Source organism: Triturus cristatus, chromosome 2_1 (assembly GCF_964204655.1).
Source record: "Triturus cristatus chromosome 2_1, aTriCri1.1, whole genome shotgun sequence".
Classification (NCBI taxonomy): Eukaryota; Metazoa; Chordata; class Amphibia; order Caudata; family Salamandridae; genus Triturus; species Triturus cristatus.
In genome coordinates, this window is record NC_140581.1 from 118,696,266 (window position 1) to 118,723,576 (window position 27,311).

At 45.7% G+C, this 27,311-nt stretch overlaps 1 protein-coding gene across 3 annotated transcripts in view; it reads left to right on the forward strand.

The window, feature by feature from the left end:
- The window catches only part of LOC146863856 (BOS complex subunit NCLN-like), a 239,404-nt gene that overhangs the window by 39,440 nt on the left and 172,653 nt on the right, over positions 1–27,311 (forward strand). Inside the window, exons 1-2 of one of the 3 annotated variants that reach the window (XM_085628507.1) lie at positions 6,418–6,490; positions 11,652–11,836. In XM_085628507.1, the coding sequence (XP_085484633.1) occupies positions 11,723–11,836 (114 nt within the window). In that variant the 5' untranslated portion in view covers positions 6,418–6,490; positions 11,652–11,722. Of the gene's footprint in view, positions 1–6,417; positions 6,541–11,651; positions 11,837–27,311 lie in introns of those variants that run through there. The other 2 variants (XM_085628499.1, XM_085628490.1) reach the window with 2 other exon arrangements.

Genomic DNA, 27,311 nt, shown 5'->3' on the forward strand with positions numbered 1-27,311 from the left:
ACATATACATGTAAACATCAAATCACAATCCTTCGCACATAAACTCAAAAGCAAACACACATTTCTATTGGTTAAACATTTCAACCCTTTCCAACTGAAATACATTTCAACCCTTCCCCCAATCTGAAACTGCCTGTTACCATAGAAACAGGTCATGGAACACTGCACTGAGCTCACAGGTCACAAGTTCAGCACACAATGTTCCTACACAAGACAGGAAGTGTGCTTGACTTTTCAACATATCAGCTTATCATATATAATGTTCCTTACAATCTGTTTTTGTTAACCAATAACAATCATACCTTTAAAAAACAGAAATATACACCCTACCTTTCAGTGTAGAAATTTGTCATACAACCAATGATTTCTTGTCGTTTTTCAAAAAACGTTGCCGTGGATCTGCGCACCTACCGCGAGAAAATCCGCGCATCCAACGCGATAGGATGCGCGCACCGTGCGCGCATTTCCCGTGTTTTTTTTTTTTTAAAAAGGGGGCCCCAGGGGGTCCTTCTGTAAACGGACAAGAAGCATGAAATTTGCTGATAGAAAACAATGTTGTTCAAAAACAAAGAAGAGATAAACACTTCACAAATGTCACTAAAAGTGTAGATACCACATTAACCACAATGCACTAAAAAACATAACAGGAAGTAACTGCATGCAGATGAAATAAAATAAGTCCTTTTTCTCTGTTTAGATTAATCCCGTGACCAAGGTCAAAGTAGTCTGACCGAAACGCATAGGGACTGGCAAATTATGAATAAATAAACTTCGCCTGAATTACTTCTGAAAGACAAGGGAGTGCGTCTTTACTTCGCTCTTGGGCGATTATCGATTTATATATATATATATATATATATGTGTGTGTGTGTGTGTGTGCCTCAGTGATGAAGGAATGTAACACAGTTAGGGGTTATTGCTATCCTTGTACATTGCATTGCAGAGTGAGGTAACTAAACCGTTGTAGACCCTTGGCACCAACATACTGATATAGAAATTATTAATTGTCTGTAAAGCAATTCATCTGACCCTTCACATAGGTTAAAGCTAGGTGGAGGGTTGGTAGGGTAGGCTGGCGTGTTTTTTCTTCTATGCCCTTCTCTGGATCCCTGTTGGTACATTGGACAATGGTTTGATTAGTTGCTTTGCCTGAAATCTGCCCCTCGAATTAAGATCCGCCTGATTAACGTCTACTTTAACAGCTTTGGCTCAGTACGAGCAACAAGACTGAGCCTTGAGACTGGACTGTTCCCATGAGGCACAGGGTCAAGACTGATTTGCATATAGCTGTGCCTGAACTGGGGCGGCGAAGGGAGCTAAAGAACGACGATGGATTCAACCCAGATCTGTGACTAGGTCTGAGTGTCTCAAAAGTTGTAGCGCTCCGTCCATCGTCTCCTTGTGTTTGCTTTGTTCGCCCTAAGATGGTAGGGTATGCCCAGACGTGGGTCCCTTGCTCACTTTGCCACTGGATTCAAGCTTGCCTGGCTGATGAGGGCTGTTAGCCCAAAACCGGTCCCAGGATGATTGTTTCCGGTCCAGGTAAGACATGACTTGGCAGTTCAGGCTGGATAGTTCCCATGAGGCACAAGGTCAAGACTGATTTGCATATAGATGTGTCTGAACTGGGGTGACGAATTGAGCTAAAGAATGATGATGGATTCAACCCAGATCTGTGACTGGGGGTGAGTGTCTGAAAAGTTTCAGCGCTCTGTCCATCGTCTCCTTGTGTTTTCTTTGTTCGCCCTAAGTTGGCAGGGTATGCCCAGACGTGGGTCCTTTGCTCACTTTTCCACTGGATTCAAGCTAGCCTGGCTGATGAGGGTTGTTAGCCTGAAACTGGTCCCAGGATGCTTGTTTCCCGTCCAGGGAAGACATGGCTTGGCAGTTCGGGCTGGACTGTTCCCATGAGGCACAGGGTCAAGACTGATTTACATATAGCTGTGTCTGAACTGGGGTGGCGAAGTGAGCTAAAGAACGATGATGGCTTCAACCCAGATCTGTGACTGGGTGTGAATGTCTGAAAAGTTTCAGCGCTCCGTCCATCGTCTCCTTGTGTTTGCTTTGTTCGCCCTAATTTGGCAGGGTACGCCCAGACATGGGTCCCTTGCTCACTTTGCCACTGGATTCAAGCTAGCCTGGCTGATGAGGGCTGTTAGCCCGAAACTGGTTTCAAGATGCTGGTTTCCTGTCCAGGGAAGACATGGCTTGGCAGTTCGGGCTGGACTGTTCCCATGAGGCACAGGGTCAAGACTGATTTGCATATAGCTGTGTCTGAACTGGGCTGGCGAAGTGAGCTAAAGAACGATGATGGATTAAACTCAGATCTGTGACTGGGTGTGAATGTCTGAAAAGTTTCATCGCTCTGTCCATCGTCTCCTTGTGTTTGCTTCATCTATAGCCAGGGTCATCCACGAATCAATGAATTCGCTCCCCAGCCTTGGGTGACTTCAGTCAAAACCTTCTAATAAAAATCAATCTATACTGACTAGCTCACGGCTTATTCAAAAGTTGACGAAGGCATGCAAGAAAACCCAGAACAAACAAGTCAATGCTGTGTTGCAATTGGAACAAGCATAGCCAGGCCGATCTATGGAGGCACATTAAAGACAAAACATGCCAGGAAGTTATAAGAAGCAACGCCGTCAATGAAGCCATGTGCTCCTTGCACGTAAAAAAGCTTTACGTAGTCGATCAACCAAGAGTTTTTCCACTTGGTCTTTCAGACCCCGTTGACGATTAAAAGGGCAGTGTCCCTATGTATACGACCAACAGCATTCTAAAAGCACTACGTAAAACATGAGCTTCAGGAGCACGTGGCTTAAATGGCCTCCCTGCCCAACTGTTCAAAGAAGATTTAGCACTATGGCCTGCAATACTTTCCCCATCGTTTACCATCTGCTGCAAGTTCATCAAGTGCCCGACAGCTGAAGAGGTTCAATACTGTATCCAATTTTTAAAAAGGGTAACAGACAGAACCCCATCAACTACTGCCTAATATCCTAAATGATCTAAAGACTTTGGCAATAACAAACGCAATAATTACTTTCTGCCAAACAGGCTTTAGACCCAACTCCTCCACACTGGATAACATAATTACTCTATCCTATCTTGTCCACCAGGCTAAATAGCCGGAAATCCTCAGCTCTTTACGCATGCTTTGTGGACTATTCGTCAGCATTCAACCTGGTGGACAGAGGTATATTATGGAGCAAACTCCAGGTGTGGGGTATTCCAAGTGGCTTGCTCAATGCCATTATATCACTATATCAATCAAATTGGGTGAGGGTCAAGGTGTCAGATACTGCGTTAACCAGGAAGATCAATACCAATCAAGGGCTAAAGCAAGGGTGTGTCCTCACTCCAATGTTGTTTAATCTTTACACGGCCGGCATGTCCCGGGCACTTAACGCCAATCTAATCTCCCCAAAAATAGGCAAAACTACTGCAGTATCCGGATGATATTGTTCTGCTCGACAAATCAAAAATATGAATCCAGAGAGCATTAAACTCCCTTCACACATTGAACATAGCAAATAAGTTGATAGTAAATGCCTCCAAAACAAATGGTGTTAACTTTCAGAAGGACGCTAAAACATACAAGCTACATCTGGTCTCTGGGTCCCTTAAAAATCTCAGGAGCCAAACCCTATCTCTAACTTGGCACATTATTCTCAGCAAATTGCGCACCTACAACACACATGCACCATTTAAAGGATAAGGCAGCATTCATTTCTACTAGACTCTGCCAATTACACACAGCCCTTGAATGCCCCACCTCAGCCCCAATCAGAAAAGTGCTCAGGGCCGTATTACCATCTGCAATCACTTACGGCAGCGGGCCCTTTAAGGGCCAACTCACTAAAATTATTGAAAAACTACATCTAAAAGTCTACAAAAGAGTGTTCAAGTTGCCTTATTACACCAGGGGACCTCTGGTGAGACTTGAATTTGGCCTGGAGGGCATTGAATGGTCTGGCAAGTATTATTATAGATGCACCACGACGATGCCAGGCACCTTGAAATTTATTGTGCAAAATATATTCAAATATAAAAATAACCCTTGGTCCACTTATCTAATGGCAGCAGCAGCTTCTCTTCAAATCGACTTGACCGGTCTAGACACTTCATTACTCACGCACACTGCAGTAAAAGGTATATTGAAAAAACAGATAAATTCCTCACGAAGACCGCGGACATGGAAAAAATAAAGTCCACATCGCTGCTAAGGGCCCTGGCAGCATCACACAACAACGACAGCCATGTTGGCCTCCAGGCACAATCTTATCTCGATTGTACAATCGGGAGAGCTTGCCTAACTCAAATTTTGGCAGTAAGAATGTTGGCATTATAAATTAAAGACTTCAACCCAAACTGGCCACTGCTCGCCAAGATTAAGTGCAGACTATGTGGCTACAAATCTGAAACTTTTATACACTTACTTTGCTGCTGTCCACTTTTAATACATGGCATAAGAACATGTAACAATGCAATGAACAGGATTTTAAGCACCATGGCCACCCTTGAACTGGCAAGAATAGGCAAATGTTTTAAAGTAGTGCAGGACCTTCTTAAAAATACGCAACAAAGAATGGAGGTGCCCGCGGATTGATAACTCTTAGTTCCTGCACCACGGACAATAGGCACAGTAAAGTCTGACCTCTTTGTGATTGAGTTTTAGCCATTGTTATGTATTTAACCCATAAAATATTTTTTACTTTTTTTCATATAAATTTTACATCGGTTTATCTATAATACATTTTAAATAGCCAAATTATCCTAAACGTAACCAAAGCCGTGAGTTTTATCTTCAGGCACTATGTGCCAGTCACACGAGTGGGTATTGCAAGGACCCACCGATTTTTCTGTCCTTTGTATAACATGTCTTTAAATGTCTTATATAGTCATGGTTTTAAGTAACTACACAATAAACGTTGTTCTGAGTCGCAAAAATTGGGGTTTATGTTAAGTGATGTCAGAGAAAAAGCCTTGACGTGGAACTCACTACAGATCAGTAGCCACATGTTGCGTTGAAATGCATACACTGTCACTCGCATTGTGGATGTGAGCAGAAGGCCTGCAATGGCAGCTGAGTGAGCTGGCTCATAGCCCCAGCGACAAATACCTACTTTTGTTCTAAACGCTTCTCGGTTTCTCGTCACGCATCAACTCTCAGACAACACTTAGGTGTCTCTCTGCAATTTCTGATCACGACTATGAACAGCTTTCTTTTCCAAGATAGGTCTTGAATCACAACTTATTTTTAGATCTCAGCTACAGACAGCTTTAGCTGTTTGTTAGCAAAGTCTATAGTTTCAAATACATAATATATATTTAGAATAGACTTGGGGTCTGCCACTTGCTCATGACTAGATGGCTTTGTTGTTTATCTCAGCAGTCTGCTCTAAATTTGATGGCTTTTCTCCCTACTCTTGTGTGTGTAACGATCAGGAGCATTTCAGACATACAGTTTACTGATTGGATGGGTTGTATCCTTTCATTCGATTTACTGTTCTACCATGGTCATCTGCCATGTTAAAATGGTAAATACAAAATGGCTGCCATGCATCATAACGCACGCACACGTCATGATGAAAGTATCCATACGAATCCTGATGCACATGTGCGAATGAGTCTTGCAACATGTGTGCACATCAGCAGCCATATTAGAATGGTTTTCATGTCAAGGCCGGAGGCTAGCATTATGCATATATCTTTTAGTGACTTGCAGCACTTTAAGGCATACGTGATGCGTCACTAACATCAAAAAAATTCCAGAACTAGAATGTCCATAAGCCTATATAACTCCCATCACATCATCTTCCTCTTTTATCTGCTGCTCCGTGACAGATAAGTTATGGTTGAATGTAGATTTTCTGAAGTGTATGTGTAGCAGATTTAGTTTAAGATTAATTAATATTATTTCTTTGAAGTTGTTTCTGTTTCTTAACTGGTGTTTTTTTTAAAAAGTAAGCTTTTGGTTATATGTGTTATAAATGTGTAAATGTGATTTTTTTAAAATTACAATTGACCCAATTTATGGGTTTGTAGCGTATCAGTAATCTGGTATAGGCTTAAGGGAGAACTTTGTGAGTAAAAATAGTTTTAAGCGACTTATCGCGGGGGCATGAGTGGCCGTTTCGGGCTCGTGCTCCGCTGCGGTAACGATTTTAGAGCACCGAACTGTGCCGACAAGAGGCTTCCTTCGTTACAACAGGGAGGATCGCTTGTTATCTTTTGCAGCACACCTCAGGAACAGGATTGTTCCTCGGAGGCATCCGTAATGGCAAACGTGACGTCATCACGCATGCGTACGTGACAGCTTCACGTGGTTGCCATTTTGGAAAAGGGAGACATCAGCATTAATTAAAATGAATTGAAGGTAACGATTGCCATTTTGAAAAAGGTAGTGGCAATCTTTATCTCAGGCCAACTATCAAAACAAGTGATTCATAGCGTTTTGACGGTCTGCACATTAGGCTGAACATCGGTAGTATGGAAGTTTTTTTTTAAACGAAGGAGGAGAGAGTTGATTTTTAGGTATTAGCAGGAAATGATTTATATGTAATAGATAAAATTGCTAGAATAAATATTTATTAATTGGAAATTTAAAAAAAAAAATATTTGAAATGAGTGAAGAGGGTGAATCTTCTAGTGTTGGGGACGCTTCTTTGAGGAAGTTGGAGCAGGAAGAAGTAAGGACCTCAGTAAAGGAGGCTTTAGAGAGTGTTTTAAAGAGGAAAAGAAAGGCTGTGGAATTTGCAGGCGATTAATTTTGTTTGGTCAGTAGATAAAGATGAGGGAAGTAAAGTCAGAGGTTTTGGAAAAAAGAGAAGGAAAACTTAAAATGTTGAAGTTGGTGTCAGATTTCTGACAAAAGGGAAAGGTGTGCCAAGCAAGACAAATGATGTAGGTGCCCAATGGGGCACGAAAGATAGTGTCCTTAGCGGCACAGAGGAAAGTGCGGATGTTCATGGAGATGAATTTAATCAGGAATTTGGTGAAAATGACAATGAGTTAATTTTAGATGATTACATTGATGATGGATGGGACATGGATTTGGACAAAGAAGAGAAGGAAAGGAAGGAAAAGGGGATTGTTAAAGATCCTCAAGGATTAAATATGTTCAGTCCTGAGATGATAATACATCACAGAAGGGCAGATTGGTGGCCACTTCCACATGTGGGAGGTTTTTTGAAGCTTGCGGTCGGGAGACCATTAGAGAAGGAGGCTAGGGCGGTAATGAGGGTGGAATGCTCTCGGCTGGTTGTTGAGAACAAAGCTTGTGTAATGCCAGATTTGGATCCTGATTTAATCATTTTCTTGTTTAAAATGGGTCAAGTTCCAAGAAAAGGGTTAGAGAGGGCACTTAAGCAGTGTCAGGATCATTTGCTGGATGTGTTGGGGCCATTAGCCACAGTTTTGGACATGGTTGAGGAAGCAAAGATGAAGTCTGCGCAGGTAGACAACGAGTTGTTGCGTGGATCGTCGCAGAGAACAGTTTGTTTCCTCAGAAACGCGAATACTGCAATTATGGCTTAGAGATGCAAGGTGGTCTTGATAAGTCTCAAGTTGGGAGATTTTACCAAAAAAGAGCCTTCGGAGGACCCTAAGGGTTATTTGTTTGGTGAAGGATTGGTGAAGGGGGTAGGGAAGTATGTATCCACCTTTACCAGTTCAGACAAGGCTTAATCCTCACTGAGAAGAGTGTTTGGCAGAAGTGTTTTTGATCAGGCTGGGGAAAGGGGACGTTTGCCTGGTCGATCATAAAGAAGGTTCCAGTAGAGCTTTTCAGTCTGCAACAGGGTTTTATCCCTAGAGGGAAAGAACAAGCCAGCCAGTCGAGAGGAACAGTGCAGTTTGCTCAAGGAGTTCAGGGTAAGGTTGAAGACAACTTTTGGTTCTTCCCCAAAAAAGGTAGGGGGAAGATTAAGCTGGTTTGTGAACAACTGGATAATGTTAACAAAAGATCTGTGGGTACGTCTCGCAGTTCAAGGGTATGTTTCAGAATTCAGAAAGGATTGAAGGCAGATGGGGGGCCAAGGCAGATAGTCTTTCAAGGGGAGCTACAGGATTTAAAGCAAGAGGAAGTGCAAGAAATGTTATGAAAAGGAGCTTTAGAAAGAATGTCCGAGGAAGATCAGGGTTTTGTGAGTACAATCTTTTTGGTCAGAAAGAAGAACAAGGATTGGAGGCCCGTGATAAATTAGAGAGAACTGAATCACAGTCATTTCAAGATGGAGGGTATCCATCTATTGAGCGATATCCTGCTGGAGAACGATTGTTTGGTAAAATTGGATCTGAAGGATGCATATTTTATAATTCTGATAGCTAAAGAGAGTTTCTGCAGTTCCGGTGGTTAGGATTTCTCTATCAGTTTGCATGCCTTCCATTTGGGTTGGCATCAGCACCTTGGTGTTTTATGAAGGTTTTGCGACTAGTGGCGAAATTTCTCATGGAGATAGGTATAAGAATGATCATGTATTTGGACAATTTTATAATAGTGTCGCAGAGTGAGGAGGAATTGAAAGAAGAACTGCAGATTCGTATGACGTATGTCTTTTGGAAGGACTGGAGTTTGTGATCGGCAGGTAAAAGTTATTTCTGGAACCCAGTAAGGGTTTGGGGTTTTTTAGTTTCATGATGGACACAAAGGAGACAAATTTGAGTCTATCGGAAAAAAAGTTGGTAAAGACAAAGTCAGAGGTGAAAGGTTTGCTGAAGAAGCAGTCTGTTACTTTAAGGGCTCTAGCAAGGGTGTTTGGTTTGTTTTCTTCTTCAATTCAGGTGGTTTTCCCTGGTCTGCTTAATTACTGAGCTTTACAGAGTTTGAAGGCAGAAGCTTTGAGGAAAGTCTTGTGGTATGGCGATCTGGTATTTGTCTCAGAGAAGGCTCGAGAGGAATTAATATGGTGGTTGGACAATCTGGAGGACTAGAATGGCCGTGCAATATTTCGTATATGTCCAGATTTTGTGTTAGAAACAGATGTGAGTCTCTTTGGTTGGGGGGCTTGTTTGGAGAATCAAGAGACTGGAAGGAGATGGTCTTGGGAGGAGACTTTGGAGCATATAAATGGTATGGAAATGAAAGTAGGTCTTTTTGCTTTGCAAAGTTTGGGGGACACGTTGAGGAACTTCGATATTTTGTTGAAGATGGACAATGTGTCAGCGGTTCAGCATATAAACTACTTGGGAGGAAGCAGGTCAAAGAATTTGACCCAGATTGCGAAGCAGATTTGGAGTTATTGTCTAGAACAGAAGATTGGGTTGCAGGCAGAGTATTTCCCAGGCCAGAACAATTTAATGGCAGACTGGAATTCCAGCTATGTCAGGGATTACAGCGATTGAAGCTAAATGTTCACATTTTCCAGAGAATATTTCAAGTTTGGGGACCTCTGGAATTGGATCTGTTTTCATCGAGAAACTATTCAGTTGAGCCGGTTTTACAGTTGGAGACCGGATCCTCTAGCAGAGGTGGTGGATGCTTTTCAGCAGGATTGGAGGAAGGTACGGGGGTATGCATTTTCTCCATTTGCAGTGATTCAGAGAGTGTTGTTGATTATGAGGAGACAGAGATGTCAAGTAATTCTTGTGACGCCTTTCTGGGCGGCACAGGCTTGGTTTCCAGGGCTGTTGGAATCGGCAATAAAGGGAATCCTTTTTAATTCCAGATTCAGAGGACATTATTTTAGGGCCAGAAGGGATTTTACTTCCTTTGGTTGTGGAAGGGGTTTTGAGCCTTCTTGTTTGGAAGATTTCACAGGAGAAATGCAAATCGCAGGACTTTCGCAACAGGCTAACGAGTTCCTCAGGGAGTCTTGTGCACCAAGGAAGAAATATGTTGCGCTTGGACAAAACGGGTGTGTTGGTGCATGGAAATGGGTTTGGATCGAGTGGAAACATTTACCATTGAATGCCTGAATTTTTTATCAGCTTTCTTTACAAAAGGTTTAAGTTACAGAATTAAAACTTTTTATAGGTCTTCGGTTGCAGCTTGTCATGTTTTGGTAGGAGGAATTTCTATAGGTAGAGATCCTCTTGTTTGTAGATTGATGAAAGATATTAAGTTGCAGAGACCTCTTAAGACTAGATACAGTTGAGTATGGGATGTAAGTTCACTTCTTCGTTTATTTGAGGGATGGCCAATGAATAGGCTTTTAAATTTGAAACAATTATCAGGAAAATTGGCAACTTTGTTATGGTTGATTTCTTTCAGGAGAGTTTTGGATGTAAGAGAGTTGGAGGTTGGAAATAGATTTTATAATCCAGACGGGGTAATTTTTCAGATCACTAGGAAAACAAAGACTATGTCTTCTTCTATATTCTACCCAAAGTTTGATGACCATCCTAGATTGTGTGTGGTGAGATGAATGAGAGAATATGAGAATAGAATGGAGGAGTACAGAAGCGATAAAGATATTCAGTTGTTGATTTCATATGTAAAAGCTTTCAGGCCAGTAACTTCGGAAACAATTGCCCGTTGAGTGAAGTCTTGCATGTTTGAAGCGGGTATTGATCTGGAAAGGTTTGGAGCACTTACGGTGAGAGGTGGTATGACAAGTAAGGTAGTCGTGTCTGGTGGACGGTTGGTGGAGATTTTGCATGTAGCTGACTGCTCAAATGCCAATGTGTTTGCAAGGTATTATTTGAAGCCAATGGAACGTGTATTGTCTGTGGTATTAACACAGCTTAGAACATGCATAATGCTAGCCTCAAGTCTTGAAATGAAATGTAGATTCTCCATGTAGGTGAAGAGAGAATCCGGATTTCATTAAAGACACGGAGGCTAGCATTATCCCTCCCTCCCTCCCTCCCTCCCTCCCTCCCAGGTGAGTATTTGGGGGAGAGAGGAATAAGCAGGAAGACTGTAGAGGATGTGATTTGCAGTATGTGACGTTAGACCATTTAATATTTTATCATGTGTTGTTTTATTTCAGACACCCAATAGAAAAAGAAGAAAAGACGAGGGTTATAATTTATTCTTTTGTAAAGGAAATGTTTTGAGCTACAGGGCCAGAGCAGCTTAAAAGAGGAAGATGGCTGCTGTGATGAGAGCTATATAGGCTTATGGACATTCTAGTTCTGGATTTTCGGGATGTTAGTGAAGTTTTGCTTTAAAGTACTGCAAGAAGTTGGCAATAAAAGATATATGCATAATGCTAGCCTCCGTGTCTTTAATGAAATCCAGATTCTCTCGTCAACTACTTGGAGGATCTACATTCTCCACAAAACAGATTTTTAGGTTGTTGACTTATACATTTCAATTTGCCTTGATTCATGCATTGCCAACACGCATTGCCAAACCCAATAGCTCGGCCTTCAAGAGTCAAGACTATTGACTGTGCCAATACCTGTTTTTATACCTCTCTCCTCCGTCACGCCACAACTGCTATAAGATGTCATCTACAGCACCCCTTTCTATCCTACTGCTATCCATGTTGCCGACTGCTGTCTCTACGAGCTACTACTAATTACTATTCCCCTATTATACATTCAAACCTCATGGAGCATTTCCAACCGGTCCTTCTTCCTACAAAACCCATTAAAGCCTGGTCTTCTCCTTCAATGGGCAATAGCTCAGCTCACTCTTTTCCTTGTGAATGAATGCATTATTACCATGGCTTGATCATGACTGGTTGCCTCACCCACAGGATGTAGGAACGCTTTGGTGCAAGCCGAGAGCCGGACACTGGACGCCGACCTGCTAACGCGCCGCTGCGTAATGATGAGGCTGGCGGACTTCACACGTAAACGATACCAGCAGGTTCTAGGCCAATCAGCAGGGGCAGTACTGATGCTGGTTCCCCAGAATGTTTCTGAGGCTTCACAACATCAGGTAAGCAGTGCACATAACATTATTTAGTTTAATTGTACAGAGTTTTATGTAGCTCAGATATGTCACCTTTGTCTCTTCGGAGTACTAGATGTATTTATGTAGTCATGCATTTATTAAGGGCAGACAACATTACCAGGGACACCAGAATGCTTTATAATACACCAAAATATGTATACAGAGCGCTAGATTTATTTATTTATTTATGCATTTATATACTGCAGGTGGGGAAAGGAGTATGTTAGGAAGCACTACAAGATGTCACGTATACTGTAAAATAATGTTGACTTTAGGGTGAAACTAGTAGGTTGACAATGATCCTCTGATGGAAGATGTAAAATATTTTGCTCTGACTCTTGTGATCATCTCTAAAAAAAGGAATCGTCTTCAGTGCCCTTCTAAACAAAGATCTCCAATCACTTCCCCACCAGCTCGCCACCCACTTTCCACACCTACTTGAACATATATTATTATTTTCGATTGAGAATTTGAGACCCGTAACATTACACCGGACTACTGTTTCTAAGGGTGTATTAAAATATATTTATGAATATGCATGCTCACGTAAAGCCATTAGACAATCTGGTGCAAGGCCGAATCTATGGCGTGGAATAAGCCCCTATTATAATGCGAGGTTGAAGATATAATTTCACACCCTCACCTCTGAATATTTCTTGTCTATACTGCAACCCCTTATTGTAAAACCCAGGATTACTATAAACTCTACCGTAGTGATTTGTTTTTACATATTGATTGTAAGCTCACAATAAGCTGCCACAATGATATTGTTGGATTCTAAACCTTTGTTACATTTTTTTAATGAAAATCCTGTGAGGTCCTCTAACCCCCTCCAGGGCCATGTTCGCCATCAACACAAAACCACAAAAATAGAAACATAAAATGCAAACACAATACATGCACTGTGGATTTCAGTGCCTACACTAGAGAGGCCCATATTGTGGGTTTATAGCTAAGAACCTTAACAGCTGTTAGTGCTTAGGGTCTGTTCTGAGGGGCAGTGATGTGGGTAAATACAACTAAGGGGCATATTCTCAAGGAGTTATCGCCGAGTTATCGTCACTTTAGCGCTGCCAAAGTCACAATGAATATATCGCCCCATTCACAAGCCGGTGCAAACAGCCGATATCACCAGTTTTCCGGCGATAGTGTCCTCAAGAAACATCGCCACAGATGACCCCGGAAACTATTGCTAATGAGATTCAGGGTAGGGGTTCCCGAGTAAAAACCCACGACAAAACCATACCTCAACATTCTGAATGACCAGCCAGATCGGAGATAAGAACACAAAACATGCGATAAGGCGCGTTAGCAGCAGGAAACTAACACCTGGCCTGACCTGGTGCAAAGTCGGATGACAACTCAGACCACAGCCACACCTGAAGAACAACAGATGCCATGGAGCCACTGATTATGCAGGTCAGAGCCCCAGCAGGGCCACAAAATCCACCGCCACCACCACCAAGACTGCCACCCCCCCTTCCCCCCGGACCACCACAGAGGCAGCACAGACAAAGACAGCGGACCCTCAGAAAACGCACCAGCCCCACAGACCTGACACCAGAGAATGTCTGTGCCCACCACAGGCTCAAAAGGACAACCATCCCACGCATCCTGACCACCATTGCCCAAAGGTAGACGGCACCAACACAGCGGACAACCAACATCCCACCTCAGACAAAGCTGCTGGCTGTGCTGCACCTGTTGGCCTCTGGCCATGTCTGAACTGGGGTGGCGTGGTGAGCAAAATAACGATGGATTAAACCCAGATTTGTGACTGGGGGTGAATGCTTTGCCAATGTGCAACATTCCGTCCATCTTCTTGTGTGTTTTGCTGTTCGCCCTATGTGGGAAGGGTATGCCCAGACGTGGGTCCCGTGCCCACTACGCCACTGGAGTCAAGCTATCCTGGCTGAAGAGGGGTGAAACCCTGAAACCGGTCCTAGGATGCTTGATTCCGGTCCAGGGAAGACATGGCTTGGCAGTTCGGACTTGACTGTTCCCATGAGGCACAGGGTCAAGACTGATTTGCACATGGCCATGTCTGAACTGGGGTGGCGTGGTGAGCAAAATAACGATGGATTAAACCCAGATCTGTGACTGGGGGTGAATGTTTTGCCAATGTGCAACATTCCGTCCATCTTCTTGTGTGTTTTGCTGTTCGCCCTATGTGGGAAGGGTATGCCCAGACGTGGGTCCCGTGCCCACTACGCCACTGGAGTCAAGCTATCCTGGCTGAAGAGGGGTAAAACCCCGAAACTGGTCCTAGGATGCTTGATTCCGGTCCAGGGAAGACATGGCTTGGCAGTTCGGGCTGGACTGTTCCCATGAGGCACTGTTAACAGTTGGGCTTCTTGTGCTCTTTCTGGGCCTGAGAACAAGCGACAAACTACATGTCCCATGATGCATTGCGACGGTTATCACATGGTTTGCTTGCCCATGCTGCTATGAGACCAATCAGGTGACTCGCTACAGTATATAAACCAGCAGCTCCCTGTAACAGGTGTTTGGCCTTCTACCCTGATGAGGATCACGCCCCCTTGTTCGAGTACCTTGCGTGTGAATACGAAGTTCACAATTCCCTCTAGCGTCCTGCCGTTTTCACGGACTACTGAAGGACTTTCTATCCACTGAGTACCCGGTTCCCCTTCGGAGCACCTGAGAGTCCTGCTCCTGCCCCCGCCTTCACCAAAACAACCTCGGAGAGACTCCCCCCGCCTTCACAAAATCCACCTTGGAGAGACTACCATTGGGTTCCGTATCTGAGCTCGGGACAACGTGGACACGTAGCTTTTTCCCTTCGAGAGAACGGCTTTTGGAGTTGCCTTTGGAGCGAGGAAGAACACGGAACGGAGCCTTCAACTTAAGTTACGTTTGCCCTGCCAGAGTGCATGAACTAACGAGCATTCTCGCAACAGTGTACGCTTTAAGATATTTTGAATTTTTTTGTTTGTTGCTTCTCTTTGAGGGTGAGCGCTGTCGAGCGCGAAGCAACACTACAGAGTGTGAATTGCACCCGAGAAAGAGACGCCACCCCTAGTAGGGAACCTTGTGTTTTTGTGCAAACTTTATTCCTCCCCAGCGAGTTGATTATCGCTGGTCATCCCCTCCTGGTTCTTCACCAGATAATTGGACTCACTTGTAACGTGAAAGAAGTAGACGAACTTCCTATACCTTATGTGGACACCTGCTGTTTCTTCACTGTGCCCCAGAATCCCCGTTATAGCAGAGTCCTGTTGAAGAGTGTGAGTATGGGCAGGCATAGCATCTGATAGCTTGTCGCTTGTTGTTTGCTTCATGTACTCCTTGGGTGGGTTGGCTATAACCTTGTGCCTGTTTGTTTTCTCTTTTCTGCAGGGTTCCTTTTACATCCCAGTTGTGGTCCTGGTGGTCCTTTCCGGTCTCTCCACTCCCTGGGTGTAACTGACCTGGAGGTATCTTAGCTCTGAGGGAGGGAAGAGGCGTTATCTTCGCTCCCGTGGATTTGGCACGACTAGCAATAAAACCAAAGTCTGACAGGCACAGGGCCAAGACTGATTTGCATATGGCTATGTCTGAACTGGGGTGGCGTAGTGAGCAAAATAACGATTGATTAAACCCTGATCTGTGACTGGGGGTGAATGTTTTGCCAATGTGCAACATTCCGTCCATAATCTTGTGTGTTTTGCTGTTCGCCCTATGTGGGAAGGGTATGCCCAGACGTGGGTCCAGTGCTCACTACGCCACTGGAGTCAAGCTATCCTGGCTGAAACCCCGAAACTGGTCCTAGGATGCTTAATTCCGGCCCAGGGAAGACATGGCTTGGCAGTTCGGGCTGGACTGTTCCCATGAGGCACAGGGTCAAGACTGATTTGCATATGGCCATGTCTGAACTGGGGTGGCGTGGTGAGCAAAATAACGATGGATTAAACCCAGATCTGGGACTGGGGGTGAATGTTTTGCCAATGTGCAACATTCCGTCCATCATCTTGTGTGTTTTGCTGTTCGCCCTATGTGGGAAGGGTATGCCCAGACGTGGGTCCCGTGCTCACTACGCCACTGGAGTCAAGCTAACCTGGCTGAAGAGGGGTGAAACCCCGAAACCGGTCCTAGGATGCTTGATTCCGGTCCAGGGAAGACATGGCTTGGCAGTTCGGGCTGGACTGTTCCCATGAGGCACAGGGTCAAGACTGATTTGTATATGGCCATGTCTGAACTGGGGTGGCGTGGTGAGCAAAATAACGATGGATTAAAACTAGATCTGTGACTGGGGATTAATGTTTTGCCAATGTGCAACATTCCGTCCATCATCTTGTGTGTTTTGCTCTGGTACCTTCCAACCAACAATTGCCAGAGTCGGAGGAGTCTCACAGCCAGCCCAATCCAAGTTCCTCACAACTGTCTTGGTTGCCATCATCAGCTTGGTACCCCACTACCCATACTTTCCCCACACTGCACAGGAACAGCTTGAGACCAAGCAAGACATCTACGCCACAGCTGGCTTCCCGCACATGCTAGGGGGCATTTGACTGCACACATGTCCTACTTGTGCACCCTGGCAACACTGCACACAAGAACCGCAACCGAAAGCACACGTATTCCTTCAATGTGTAGGCAACAGTGGAACACCGGGGAATCTCCACCAACCTTGATGCCAACCACCCAGGCAGTGTGCATGATTCCTACATCTTCCATCATCAACCAGCGCTTCCAGGCTGGCACCTACGGAAATGCACTGCTCATTAGCAAGTACCAAATGAACAGACCACACACCTCAACTGCACAATCCTGCAACTCACAACACTGGGAATGAACACGTCACAAACTCACAAACAACATGCCAAACAACATGCCCACCCACGAGACACCACAGCACAACTTACTGTGGCAACCTTGGCCAGCCATGCACATAAGCCATCAATGGCATGGCACCTCAGCCACACAATAGCAGATTGTGGGAAGAGGTGGGGACCAGGCATGCGCGAAGGAGGCAAGTGACTGATGAATGAGAATGTATACAATGCCAAGTGTGGCTTGGATGTGATGGCCATACTGCAGTATGCAGACGACACACATATCCATGTCGACATACACCGCTGGTGTCTGGAGTGTCGTGGACAGTGGACGCAACCATGTCACCCTAACCAGTGGGGAGGATCCCGGAAATGTAGCTTGTTACGTCCCCCCTGTAAGCGTGAGCGGAGTGGGCTGGCCCGGAGTACGCCAAGTGTGAATAAGGGGTGTGAATAAAAAGCACGTAACTCTGGGCGTGGGTCTCTTCCGGAATGTCCAACATCTCTGGCAGGGCTCTGCCAGGTCGGCGCCCCTCACCCCGCCAAGAGGCCGTCGCCGTTGCCGTGAGCGGTGTTGCCTGCGATCCAGTGCACCTGCTGCAACCTGGGCCGCTTGTCCCTGAACCAGTCCTGCCAAGCACTGCGCACCCAGGTCTCAATGCACACCTGCCGACACCAGCGTGTGTCGAAGAGGGCCCACCACGTGCCGGTGCAAGCTCCAAGCCCGAGTGCCGTGACTCTGGCAGCCTCCTTAGACCATCAAGGCCTCCGCGACACAGTCCCACAGTACTCCTTTCTCGTTGACGTACGCCACCGGCATACACAGCGGACTAGTAGGTCAAACATTTGGAACTGAGTCTTGATTACACTATGGCAGAAAACATCAATTCTGGCTGATTTTATGTCACTATACTCACTTCGATGTGGTGACACCAAGTCTGTGTATAGCATTCCAACCACACGTGTCCGTGGACCCATGCGGACTACTGCCCTCGGGCCACACTGCGCTTGAGTCGGATGCACATTTGGGACTGAGTCTTGATTTGTCAATAGCAGAGTACATATCATTGCACGCAAGGAGAAGTGTAAGAGGATGACGCGTTTCAGTCAGGAGGAAAAAAGGACCATCGTTACGGAGGTGCCCGGACAGATTTTTTAAGTTATTAGCCCCCTGTTTCAACTCTACATTGAACCCTATCTAGAACTCCTCTTTAGAGACTGTGGTTTATCCAACCAGCTGGAAAAAAGTTTATGTTCAGCCAATCCTCAAGAAAGAGGATGCTGACCCAGCAGAGCTAATACATTTCAGGCCAATATCTCTTCTCCCAGCCCCGGTCAAAATTCTTGAAAAAGAAGTTCAGAGACAGCTTTCGGACTTCCTGGAATCGAATAACCATCTACACGACTCTCAGTCTAGATTTAGGTCGGGCTACAGCATGGAGACAGCTCTGCTTGAAGTGGCTGAGTCGATCCATGAAACCTTAGATCAGGGTAGCTGCTCAATGTCGGTGCTGGTGGATCTGTCCGCAGCCTTTGATACGGTGTCACATAGGATTCTCCTATATAGACTCAACCATCTAGGAGTGATGGGAACTATTTTAGCATGGTTCCGCTAATTTCTCGAGGGTCGCTCTCAACAAGTGATTCTCCACCCACATGTCTCTAGTTCCAGCCCGCTGATGTGTGGTGTTCCTCAAGGCTCGGCTCTGAGCCCAACACTTTTTAATGTTAATCTTACTCCCCTTGCGGCAATTGTTGAGCAATGTGGGGTGAAAGTTGTCTTGTATGCTGACAACACACAACTGGTGTTCTCTTTTAGGGAACACAACAAGAAAGCTTTCACCAATTTTAAGAAGTGTCTTTTAAACATCTCACTGTGGATGACGGATAGCTGCCTAAAATTAAACACCGACAAAACTGAGGTTTTTTTTTTTAATCAACCCACTCCGCCTCAGTCGGCACTGTGGTGGCCGACTGAGCTAAATCAGCCTCCGCTACCAGTTGCCTCTGCCAGAAACCTAGGGTTTAAGTTTGATTCTCAATTTACTGGCAAGGCGCAAATTGCTCATGTCTCCTCACTGTGTTTCTGGAAACTGAAGGCTCTGCGGAGATTCCTACACTTTCTGCATATGGATTGCAGGAAGTCAGTAGTGTACACATTAGTCACCTCTCAACTTGACTATGCTAATAGCCTCTACCTTGGTCTCCCGGAGAACTTTCCCAGGAGATTACAGCTCATTCAAAATGCGGCAGCTAGGTTAATTAGGAATGTGCCACTGCGACCTCATATTACCCCCCACTTGCGTAGTTTACACTGGCTTCCGGAAAAAAGAAGAATAGAGTTTAAGGCTCTGACTTTGGCACATAGAGCAGTTGGAGGTACTGGTCCCCCATACCTGAAGCGGAGACTTCAGAAATATAGCCAGGCCAGAGTACTCAGATCAAACGACCAGAATCTATTGATGATTCCCCGTTTTGCAAAGGCCAGGATTTGTAGCCATGCTTTTTCAGTGAAAACCGCCACATTATGGAACTCTATGCCTGACCATCTGAGTAAGACTAACTCTGAAACCATGTTTAGGAAAGCTTTAAAAACATGGCTGTTCGGCCTGCCCTAGAGTCCATTGTCTAAGCCGGGTCACCCTCCTCAGGTTGGATGCACTGCTAGTGCTGGGACACTTCCATTGGAGGTAGCCGTGCGCTCTACAAGCTCCAATAATATTAACAATAATATTCGAACACTACCGACAACTGCCCTGGTGTCACTAACTCTGTGCATCGCGAGCCAACAACACATGGCTGTGGGCCACTGTGGGCCACTGCTAAACGCTGCCTCCGGCCTACACTGTGATCGAGTAGGTCACACATTTGGGACTGAGTCTTGATCATACAATGTCCGAGTACACACATTAATGCAGAGTTTAAATCACTATTTATGTATTTATTTTTATTTATATAGCGCGAACGTGACCCACGAGGGTATCAGAGCGCTTTACAGTATACAGCATAAAAACATAAATGGATGAGGTGGTATACAAGCATTCAAATGTGTAATTTCATACAAAAGAGATGTATAATATATGGATAACAAACATAGGGGACCGGGAATCTGCAGGACATTGCACAATATACAGTTTTTGAGCATTAGGTGATTGTGCTAACAAACAAACATGTAATATACTCCTTCGATTCACAATGGGTATAAAGTATATAGATAATAAATGGGACCCGAGGCCAACTAAGCTTTACACTACATACAGTTATTGAGCATTAAGTGGCTGTGGTATTAATCTTACATATAATAGGCTTGTACATTCCACCAGAGATGGCAATGATATGCGGATCTTATAGGTGACTCAGGGTCAGCCTAGAATTAAGACTTAGGATGTGAATTTGTTCATTAGTAGTATTTTTACTTCTTTTTTGAATGCGGTAAAGGAAGAGATTCCACGCACCCCTGGAGGTAAGGAGTTCCAAATCTATGGTGCAATCCATGAGAAAGCTCTGCAGCCAGTTCTCTTCTTATGAAAGGATTGAGGTTTCAGAAGGATAGTACTCGCACTTCGAAGTTGTCTGCAACCTCCTGACCTTTCTAGCTTTAGAGCTAAGTAACTGGGTGTATTGTTATGTATTGCTTTGTGGGTCATCATGCTGGCCACTTTTAGGTGTATTCTTGCCTCGTAAGGCAGCCAGTTCAGGGCTTTCATGGTCGGAGAGATGTGACTATTTCTTTTGGTTCCTGATACCAGTCTAGCCACAGCATTAAGTGATGCCCTCAGCGGAGCCAGCTTGTATTTGGGGAGATTACAAAGAGTGGTGCTTCCATTGTCTATTCTTGGTAGCACTAGGGCTTGCACTGCCATTTTTAGATCGGCCTGAGGGAGGAAGGGTTTGAGTTTCCTTAGTATACTCAACTTGTGGTTAGCTCCCTTGGTGGCATTAGAGATGTGTAACTGCATATTCAGATGTTTGTCTATGGTGATTCCTAGGGATTTTGCTGAGTCAATGATGAGGGGAACACAGTCAAAGGAGGTTAGGTGTTTTAACCATGGGTCTAACTTAGGTATGTGACTCGGTGGCGAGATGAGAATGAATTCAGTTTTTTTGGTATTCAGCATGAGGTGGTTGTTAGTGAGCTAGCGTTGCGTGTTCAGTAGAATAGATGTTGAGGGAAATGAAGTCTTCTGGGGTGGAGATTTTCAGGTACAGCTGGGTGTCGTCCGCGTACAGGTGATATAGAATGTTCGCTGATTTCAGTGCGTTTGCCAAAGGTTCCATTAGTAGGTTGAAATGAATGGGTGATAGGGCTGATCCCTGAGGGACACCCAGGGTGACCACAGAGGGTTGCGAGAGTGAATTCTTCATCTTGATTCTTTGTGTTCTGTTATTTAAGAAGGAGGAGAACCACTGCAACACTGTGCCCGAGAGGCCAATCTTTCGTTCCAATAGGGACAAAAGGTTGTCATGCTTGACCGTATCGAAGGCGGAGGACAAGTCAAGAAGTATTATTAGGCATGACTAGTTGCAGTCAAGCATTTTTAGTATGTCGCCCATAATGTGTGTGAGTGTGGATTCTGTGCTGTGACCATGGCGGAAACCAGATTGGTGACTGTCTAAGTGGTTGTAATTCTCAATATGATTGCATAATTGAATTTGTACACATTCTCCAACAGTTTCGCTAAAGTGGGGATGTTGGATATAGGGTGGTAGTTGTTGAGATCAGATGGGGTGACGTCAACTTTCTTTAGTATAGGTGTAACCTGCCCTATTTTAAGACAGTCCGGAATTTTTGCCCATAGCGGTAGGATAGTAGTTTTTAACATTTTGAACAGGGCAGGAGGCAGGGGGTCAGAGAAATGATTGGAGGGGTTGATTGCTTGAAGAGTGTTATTGATTATTTGTTGAGAGATTGGCGAGAAGGTGTGCCATGATGCATTGTTTTTTCTGACTTCCCCTGGAGTAATAAAATGGACTTTCAGTTGAGCGCCACATTTAGTATCTTGGGCCATAGATTGTGGGAGCGCCTTCTTGGATTGGATGTCTAGCTCAATGGTCTTAGTCTTTTCGCGGCAAAGAATTGGCAAGCACATCACAGGTAGGTGTGGCCAGGTCATTTAGTTCCCTAGAGTTAGTCGTATTGCATGATTGTTGCTTGACGATTTCAAAGAGTTTTTTTGGGCCGGTTGATTGTTTGGTTCAGCTGGGTTCTGAAGAAGTCTGCCTTTGCCTTCAGAATCTTCCTATTGTATGAGTTTCTTAACCTTCTTAGGTGATCAAGGTTATCAGTGGTAGGAGCAGATTTCCATAGACGCTCTGCAACTCTTAGGTGGCGTCGCTCCGAGTTCAGGGTCTCATTGAACCAAGGTTTGGAAATTTTGGAGGAGACTTTTTTTCTTGGAGGAGCGCTGTAGAGTCCAGGATTTTGAGTAAAGTGGAATTGTAGAAGGTTGTGAGGTCATGTACATCAGCCATGTCCGTCATGTGGGTCAGGGTGGAGTTGCATCGGTTTACCAAGGTGATGGGTTCGATGTTTTGTAAGTTCCTTTTCCATGTCTTGTTTTTGAGGGTTGGCCCCTTTTTTGAGTAACTCCAATATTGATGGAGAAGAGGATGCAATAATGATCAGACCAATCGCATGGGGTGATGGATTCTAGTAGGACGATGTTTGTTTTTTCAATGATGAGGTCCAGTGTCTCTTCCTTGTTGTGAGTTGGGCTGTCACATAATTGAAATAGCTCCTGTTCTGACAGAAACTCTTTAAGACAGCCTACAATATGATTGTTTGCGTTGTTCCAGTGGAGGTTAAAGTCACCCAGGAACATTTGAGGTACTTGTGAGTTGACGTTGGATGCCATGACCTCCATTATCTCATCAATACAAGTCAAGTTATCGCCTGGGGGGTGGTAGAATATGTGAAGCTTGCTGGCGATGTGCTTAGCATCAGAGGTATTAATACAGAGATAATCGCAGGAGGATAGACCGATGGTGTCTGCTTGCTTGACTGAGATTGAGTTACGATAAATGCAGGCAACCCCCCCCCCCCCCCACCCCCGAGTTTCCCTATTCTGTCTAGGCGGATTAGGTTGTGGGTAGGAGAAACCAGTAAGTCAAGGATAGGCGAGAAGGAACTATTTAGCCATGTTTCTGTGAGGACCTCTAGAACGAGGTTGAATGTGTCAGGAGCATGTTTGCTGGCAGATCTGCAATTAATGAGCCCACACTTCAACTTGTTAATAGAGTGGTTTAGGGTAATCTGCTCTATGTTAATATTTGTGAGGTTATCTCTATTTATGGATCTGTTGTTGAGAGTCGGTTCTCTGAGGGGATTGGTTACAATGGATTGGATAGTGCCACATTGCGACTTATTGTTATCTGTTGCCCGGGCATAGGATGTGAGGAGGCCGTCTATGTCTCTGTCTGATTGTTCATCACTTCCCTGCTAGGCCAAGATGGGGAAGTAAGATCTGGGGTGTCAGAACTTGTGTATGTGTCTACTAGGTTGGACACTGATTTGATTATTCTGACTAGTGTTCTATGTGTGTGCATTCGAGGGGATGCAATTTCTCGTTTGGAGACTGATTTGATTTACGGTGTCGTTGGTGACTCTGTGAATGTTAAGAAGTTCTTTAGTGATAGTAGAAAGTTTATGCGCCTCGCCCTTGAGATGTGATAGGCCAGTGGCTAACTTGTTGAGTCGAGTGACCCAGACGGAGTTGGGAAAGCAGGTAGTAGGTGTGGGAGTATGATCAGATATGGAGGGCGATCCGCCGGTAGTGTCTGGTTACATGATCACGTTCTCCAATTGCTTGGGGATACCTACATTAGGTTAGGTATGATCAGTTATGGAGGGCGATCCACCAGTAGGTTCTGTTTGCAAGATCACGTTCTCCATTTGCTTGGGGATAACTTCATTAGGGGTCGATGCGGGAGGTTTGTTGTGGGTTCCACGTTGGTGAGTGGTGTGGTATATAGGCGAGGCAGCCAGATAGGGTCTGCCTCGTGAGGTTGGGGAATGGGCACTGTGCACTGTGAATGGATGGGTGGGATGAGTGTAGCGGGTATAAGGGTCCTCTCAGACATCAAGGAGGACAGTGGGTGAGTGGGATCTGTGCAATCTGCTTTGGACGAAAGGGGGACACCAAGTCGAACACCAAGTCTGTGCATAGCATCCCAACCACACGTGTCTGTGGGCCCTTGATGATTATGCCTTCGGCCTACACTGCGGTCCAGCAGGCCTCACACCAATCCAATCCAGTCTGTACCAGGCAGGACACAGCATCGTCGCTGACTGAACACTGGCTGAGCTCTGGTGCTCCTACCTCCGTCAACAACAAGTCAACCTCACATGCCATTTCAACATCGTGTGTTAGAGTTCCAGGAGGAGCGGTTGTCCCACGCTGACCGCTGCCTTGGGCCTACACTGCGGCCGAGTAGGTCACACTTTCAGAACTCAGTCTTGATTTATTCATGGCAGATTTTATATCTTTATACAGGCCTCATCGCAGATTGCATCCCCTTTCAGCTCCAGTGCCACTAAGTCTGTTCCCCGACATCCATGGACACTTTCTGGTAGAACTTTGATTGCGACTGAGTCGATGGACTGGGGGTGTCATCATCATCTTGTCGGTGATACTGACTTGGTGGCAAAACGAGGCAGTAGCATTCCACTCCTCCATTTGCCGCTTCCGGCCAGCATCTACCTTCTGCATCATGCCCTGGAGGACACCTTCCACTGTCCCTCGCAACCCTCTGCCACATTCACCTCTGACATCGATGAGGACCTGCTCAGCTCTCGTGGCCTTATCTCACTGCACTGCAAGTCACCGTCCCGTGGCGGTGTGCAGGCCGCAGTGCATCCGGGGTCACTAACTCTGTGCAGCTCAAGTCAGGGACCCTGTCTGCTGAGATATTGGATGGCCTCTGAGACGATGGCCTTGTGTCATCAACGCCATGTGTCTGTGGCCCTGCGCTGTCTGCTGCCTCAGGCCGCACCTGCGGACCAACAGGGATCACACGTCAAATCGAGTTGTGACCCGCCTGGACGTCGCATCACCGCATGAGGCACACGCCACCCCTGCCAGGACCACCTCCAAACGCCAACTGCCAGATTTGGAAATGTCTTACTGCCAGACTATCAGAGTTACTCACACCTGTCGTGGATGCCATCATCTGCCTGATACCCTGATTAGCACTACAGGTGCCACTGACTCAGTGCGCCACGGCTCATGGACACTTCTGTTTGGTTATTGGGTGTGCTCTGAACTTGCTCCGGCTACCACCATGATGCTCCGCAATTGTCTCTGTAATGCAGGTATTTTCTGTTTCCGTTTTGATGGTGTTCACTGTTGTTGTTGCCAGCACCAACTATTCATTACAGGGCATGTGCAAATGCATGTGTCTCTGTCGCAGTTTGGGTCTCCTTTGACCCCACCCGCACCTGTTCGGCCATCTCCTTTTGGCATTCTGACACCTGGCATTGGAATGTGATGTGTGCCTAGGTGGAGTGTTGGGAGCCAGCCGTGGTGGCGGATGCTTCCTGCTGTGTGGTCTGTGCAGGGGCTGGGGTCTCCTCTATGTAGCTTGACTGCCCTGCTCATGGGGGTGGGTTGCCTAAGATGTCCATGAGCTGTTGTAGGGCATTGGAGGTGTGGTGGTCCTCTCTAGCAATACTGATGAGTTGTCTGGTCTTCTCTGCTGGAGGTGTTGTTTGTCACTCTGCAATGTGAAGGGGATATGCATGTTGACATTGTGTTGACATGTATGTTGGTGCATTGTTCTTGTTTACATGCAGACTGTATGACAATGTACATTGTGACTGTTTAGGAGGTGCTGCAATTTGATGCGGGACAGTGGACATGTGGACTACATGACGGATGTGAGTTTGTGCATATAAATTCCCATCTCACAATTTCCTGCTATGTTAGATGTGATTGGCCTGTTTCTGCGCATGGGCGGGCCCAGTTGTGTCCTCTGTTCTGCAGTGTCCGTGTTGCACTTTGTATCACATTGTTGTAGGATGTGCTGTGATTGCTATGTGTGTGTGCTGCAGTGTGCCACGGGGATGAGGGACATGATCCAGGGTCATTGTGGGTGTGCGGTGTGCTACACGTCGTTGTGCATGTGTGTCATTGTGCCCGTCACCCCCCCCGTCCTCCCAGTCCCTGGTGGTTACTCACCCTGTTAATGTTGTGTCAGGTCCTATCGAGCTGTGCCTGTACTCCCAACTCCTTGCACCGCCTCCACCCTGATGACTGTGGCCTCCATTTGCTTCTGCTCCTCCTGTGGTGCACAACTCCCACCTCCAGTCGCCGTTGCTGCCTTCCTATTGGCAGCGGGTTTGTGCTTAGTTTGGCTTTTCACATCATGCCAGTGCCTCTTGTCCTCCTCCGTAGACCTCCTGGACACTCCGACTGCATTCACATTTGTCGTATTGACGTTCAGTAGGTGGTAGTGTTCTGTCACATCCGTGGCGTTGATCTGGCTTTCCTGCAGACTGTACCCCGTCTTCCTCTCCCTCTTCTCCTTGGCCTCCCCTGACACCATTGTTCCTTGCTGGTGGTATGTGGGGCTTGTGGGGTTCGTGTTGGCCTCTGCACTTGGTCCGGGTGCATCCATGGTGCTCCACAGTTTTTTTTATTTCTCCCTTTTTTTCTCTGCTTTTATAGTGCATTTTCCGCATGACGGGTGGGAATTGCATGCCTGTTGCTGGTTTTCACCGATTTGTGTACCGCGCTCGGCCTCATCGCAACTTTTTTTGCGTTCGTGTTTCGCATTTTTTCGACGTCGCGTTGACTTTATCGCGGACATTTGACGCGTTATCGTGAGGCTATCGCATGGTACCGCCGGCTTGTGAATACCACGTTACCATGGTGTTATTTTCCCGTGATAGACTGTGATGTGAAGAGTTGTGTTAAGCTACTTTTGCGGTAGTTATCACATGTTCTTGAGAATATCCCCCTAAATGTACTGCCTAATTTAAGCGATAAATGTAACCCCACCAATTGTTACTTGAGTGGAGCAGATTTGACGTATGGAATTCCATAGTGCGGAGTGGAATCCATGTGTGGAATTCCATAGTGCGGAATAGAATCCATGTGTGGAATTCCATAGTGTGGAGTAGAATCCATGTATGGAATTCCGCTACACTCCATCTTGAGTGGTCTGTTGATTTTGGCGCCTGTATCTACTGGGCACAGAAACAACAGACCCAATTGTACCATCTGTCTGGTAAAATGGTCTTCGCATGGCCTGCAGTGACGTTCAGCCCCATTCCCTGGCCCCTGCGAGACTTTCTCCATGGCACAAGGGACCTTTGCAAAGCAGTGCTCTCCTTCACTCTCCCAACATCCCCACCCCTCTCCCCCAACCTCTGCCCTGCACCAGCCCTCCCGGCTCACATTTATCACCTGTTTTGAGCCTGGGGGTGAGGGGGGGCATTATGCAATTATTGCTCCAAGTTTTTTTTATACTCCGTGGAAACCCGCCACTACCCCTGCAAGCACTCCTCACATTTTTATTAGCAGAAGAGACACTTAAGTTCAGTCGAGCACCAACCAGTCATCTTAAGGAATTTTGGGACCCCGGTCAAGACAGATTTTGGAGGCCCCTGTTTGTCGCAACTTTTAATTTCATTACACATTCTCTGCTAATTCAAGCCCTATGCGCCTACCAACACTGAATTATTTGTT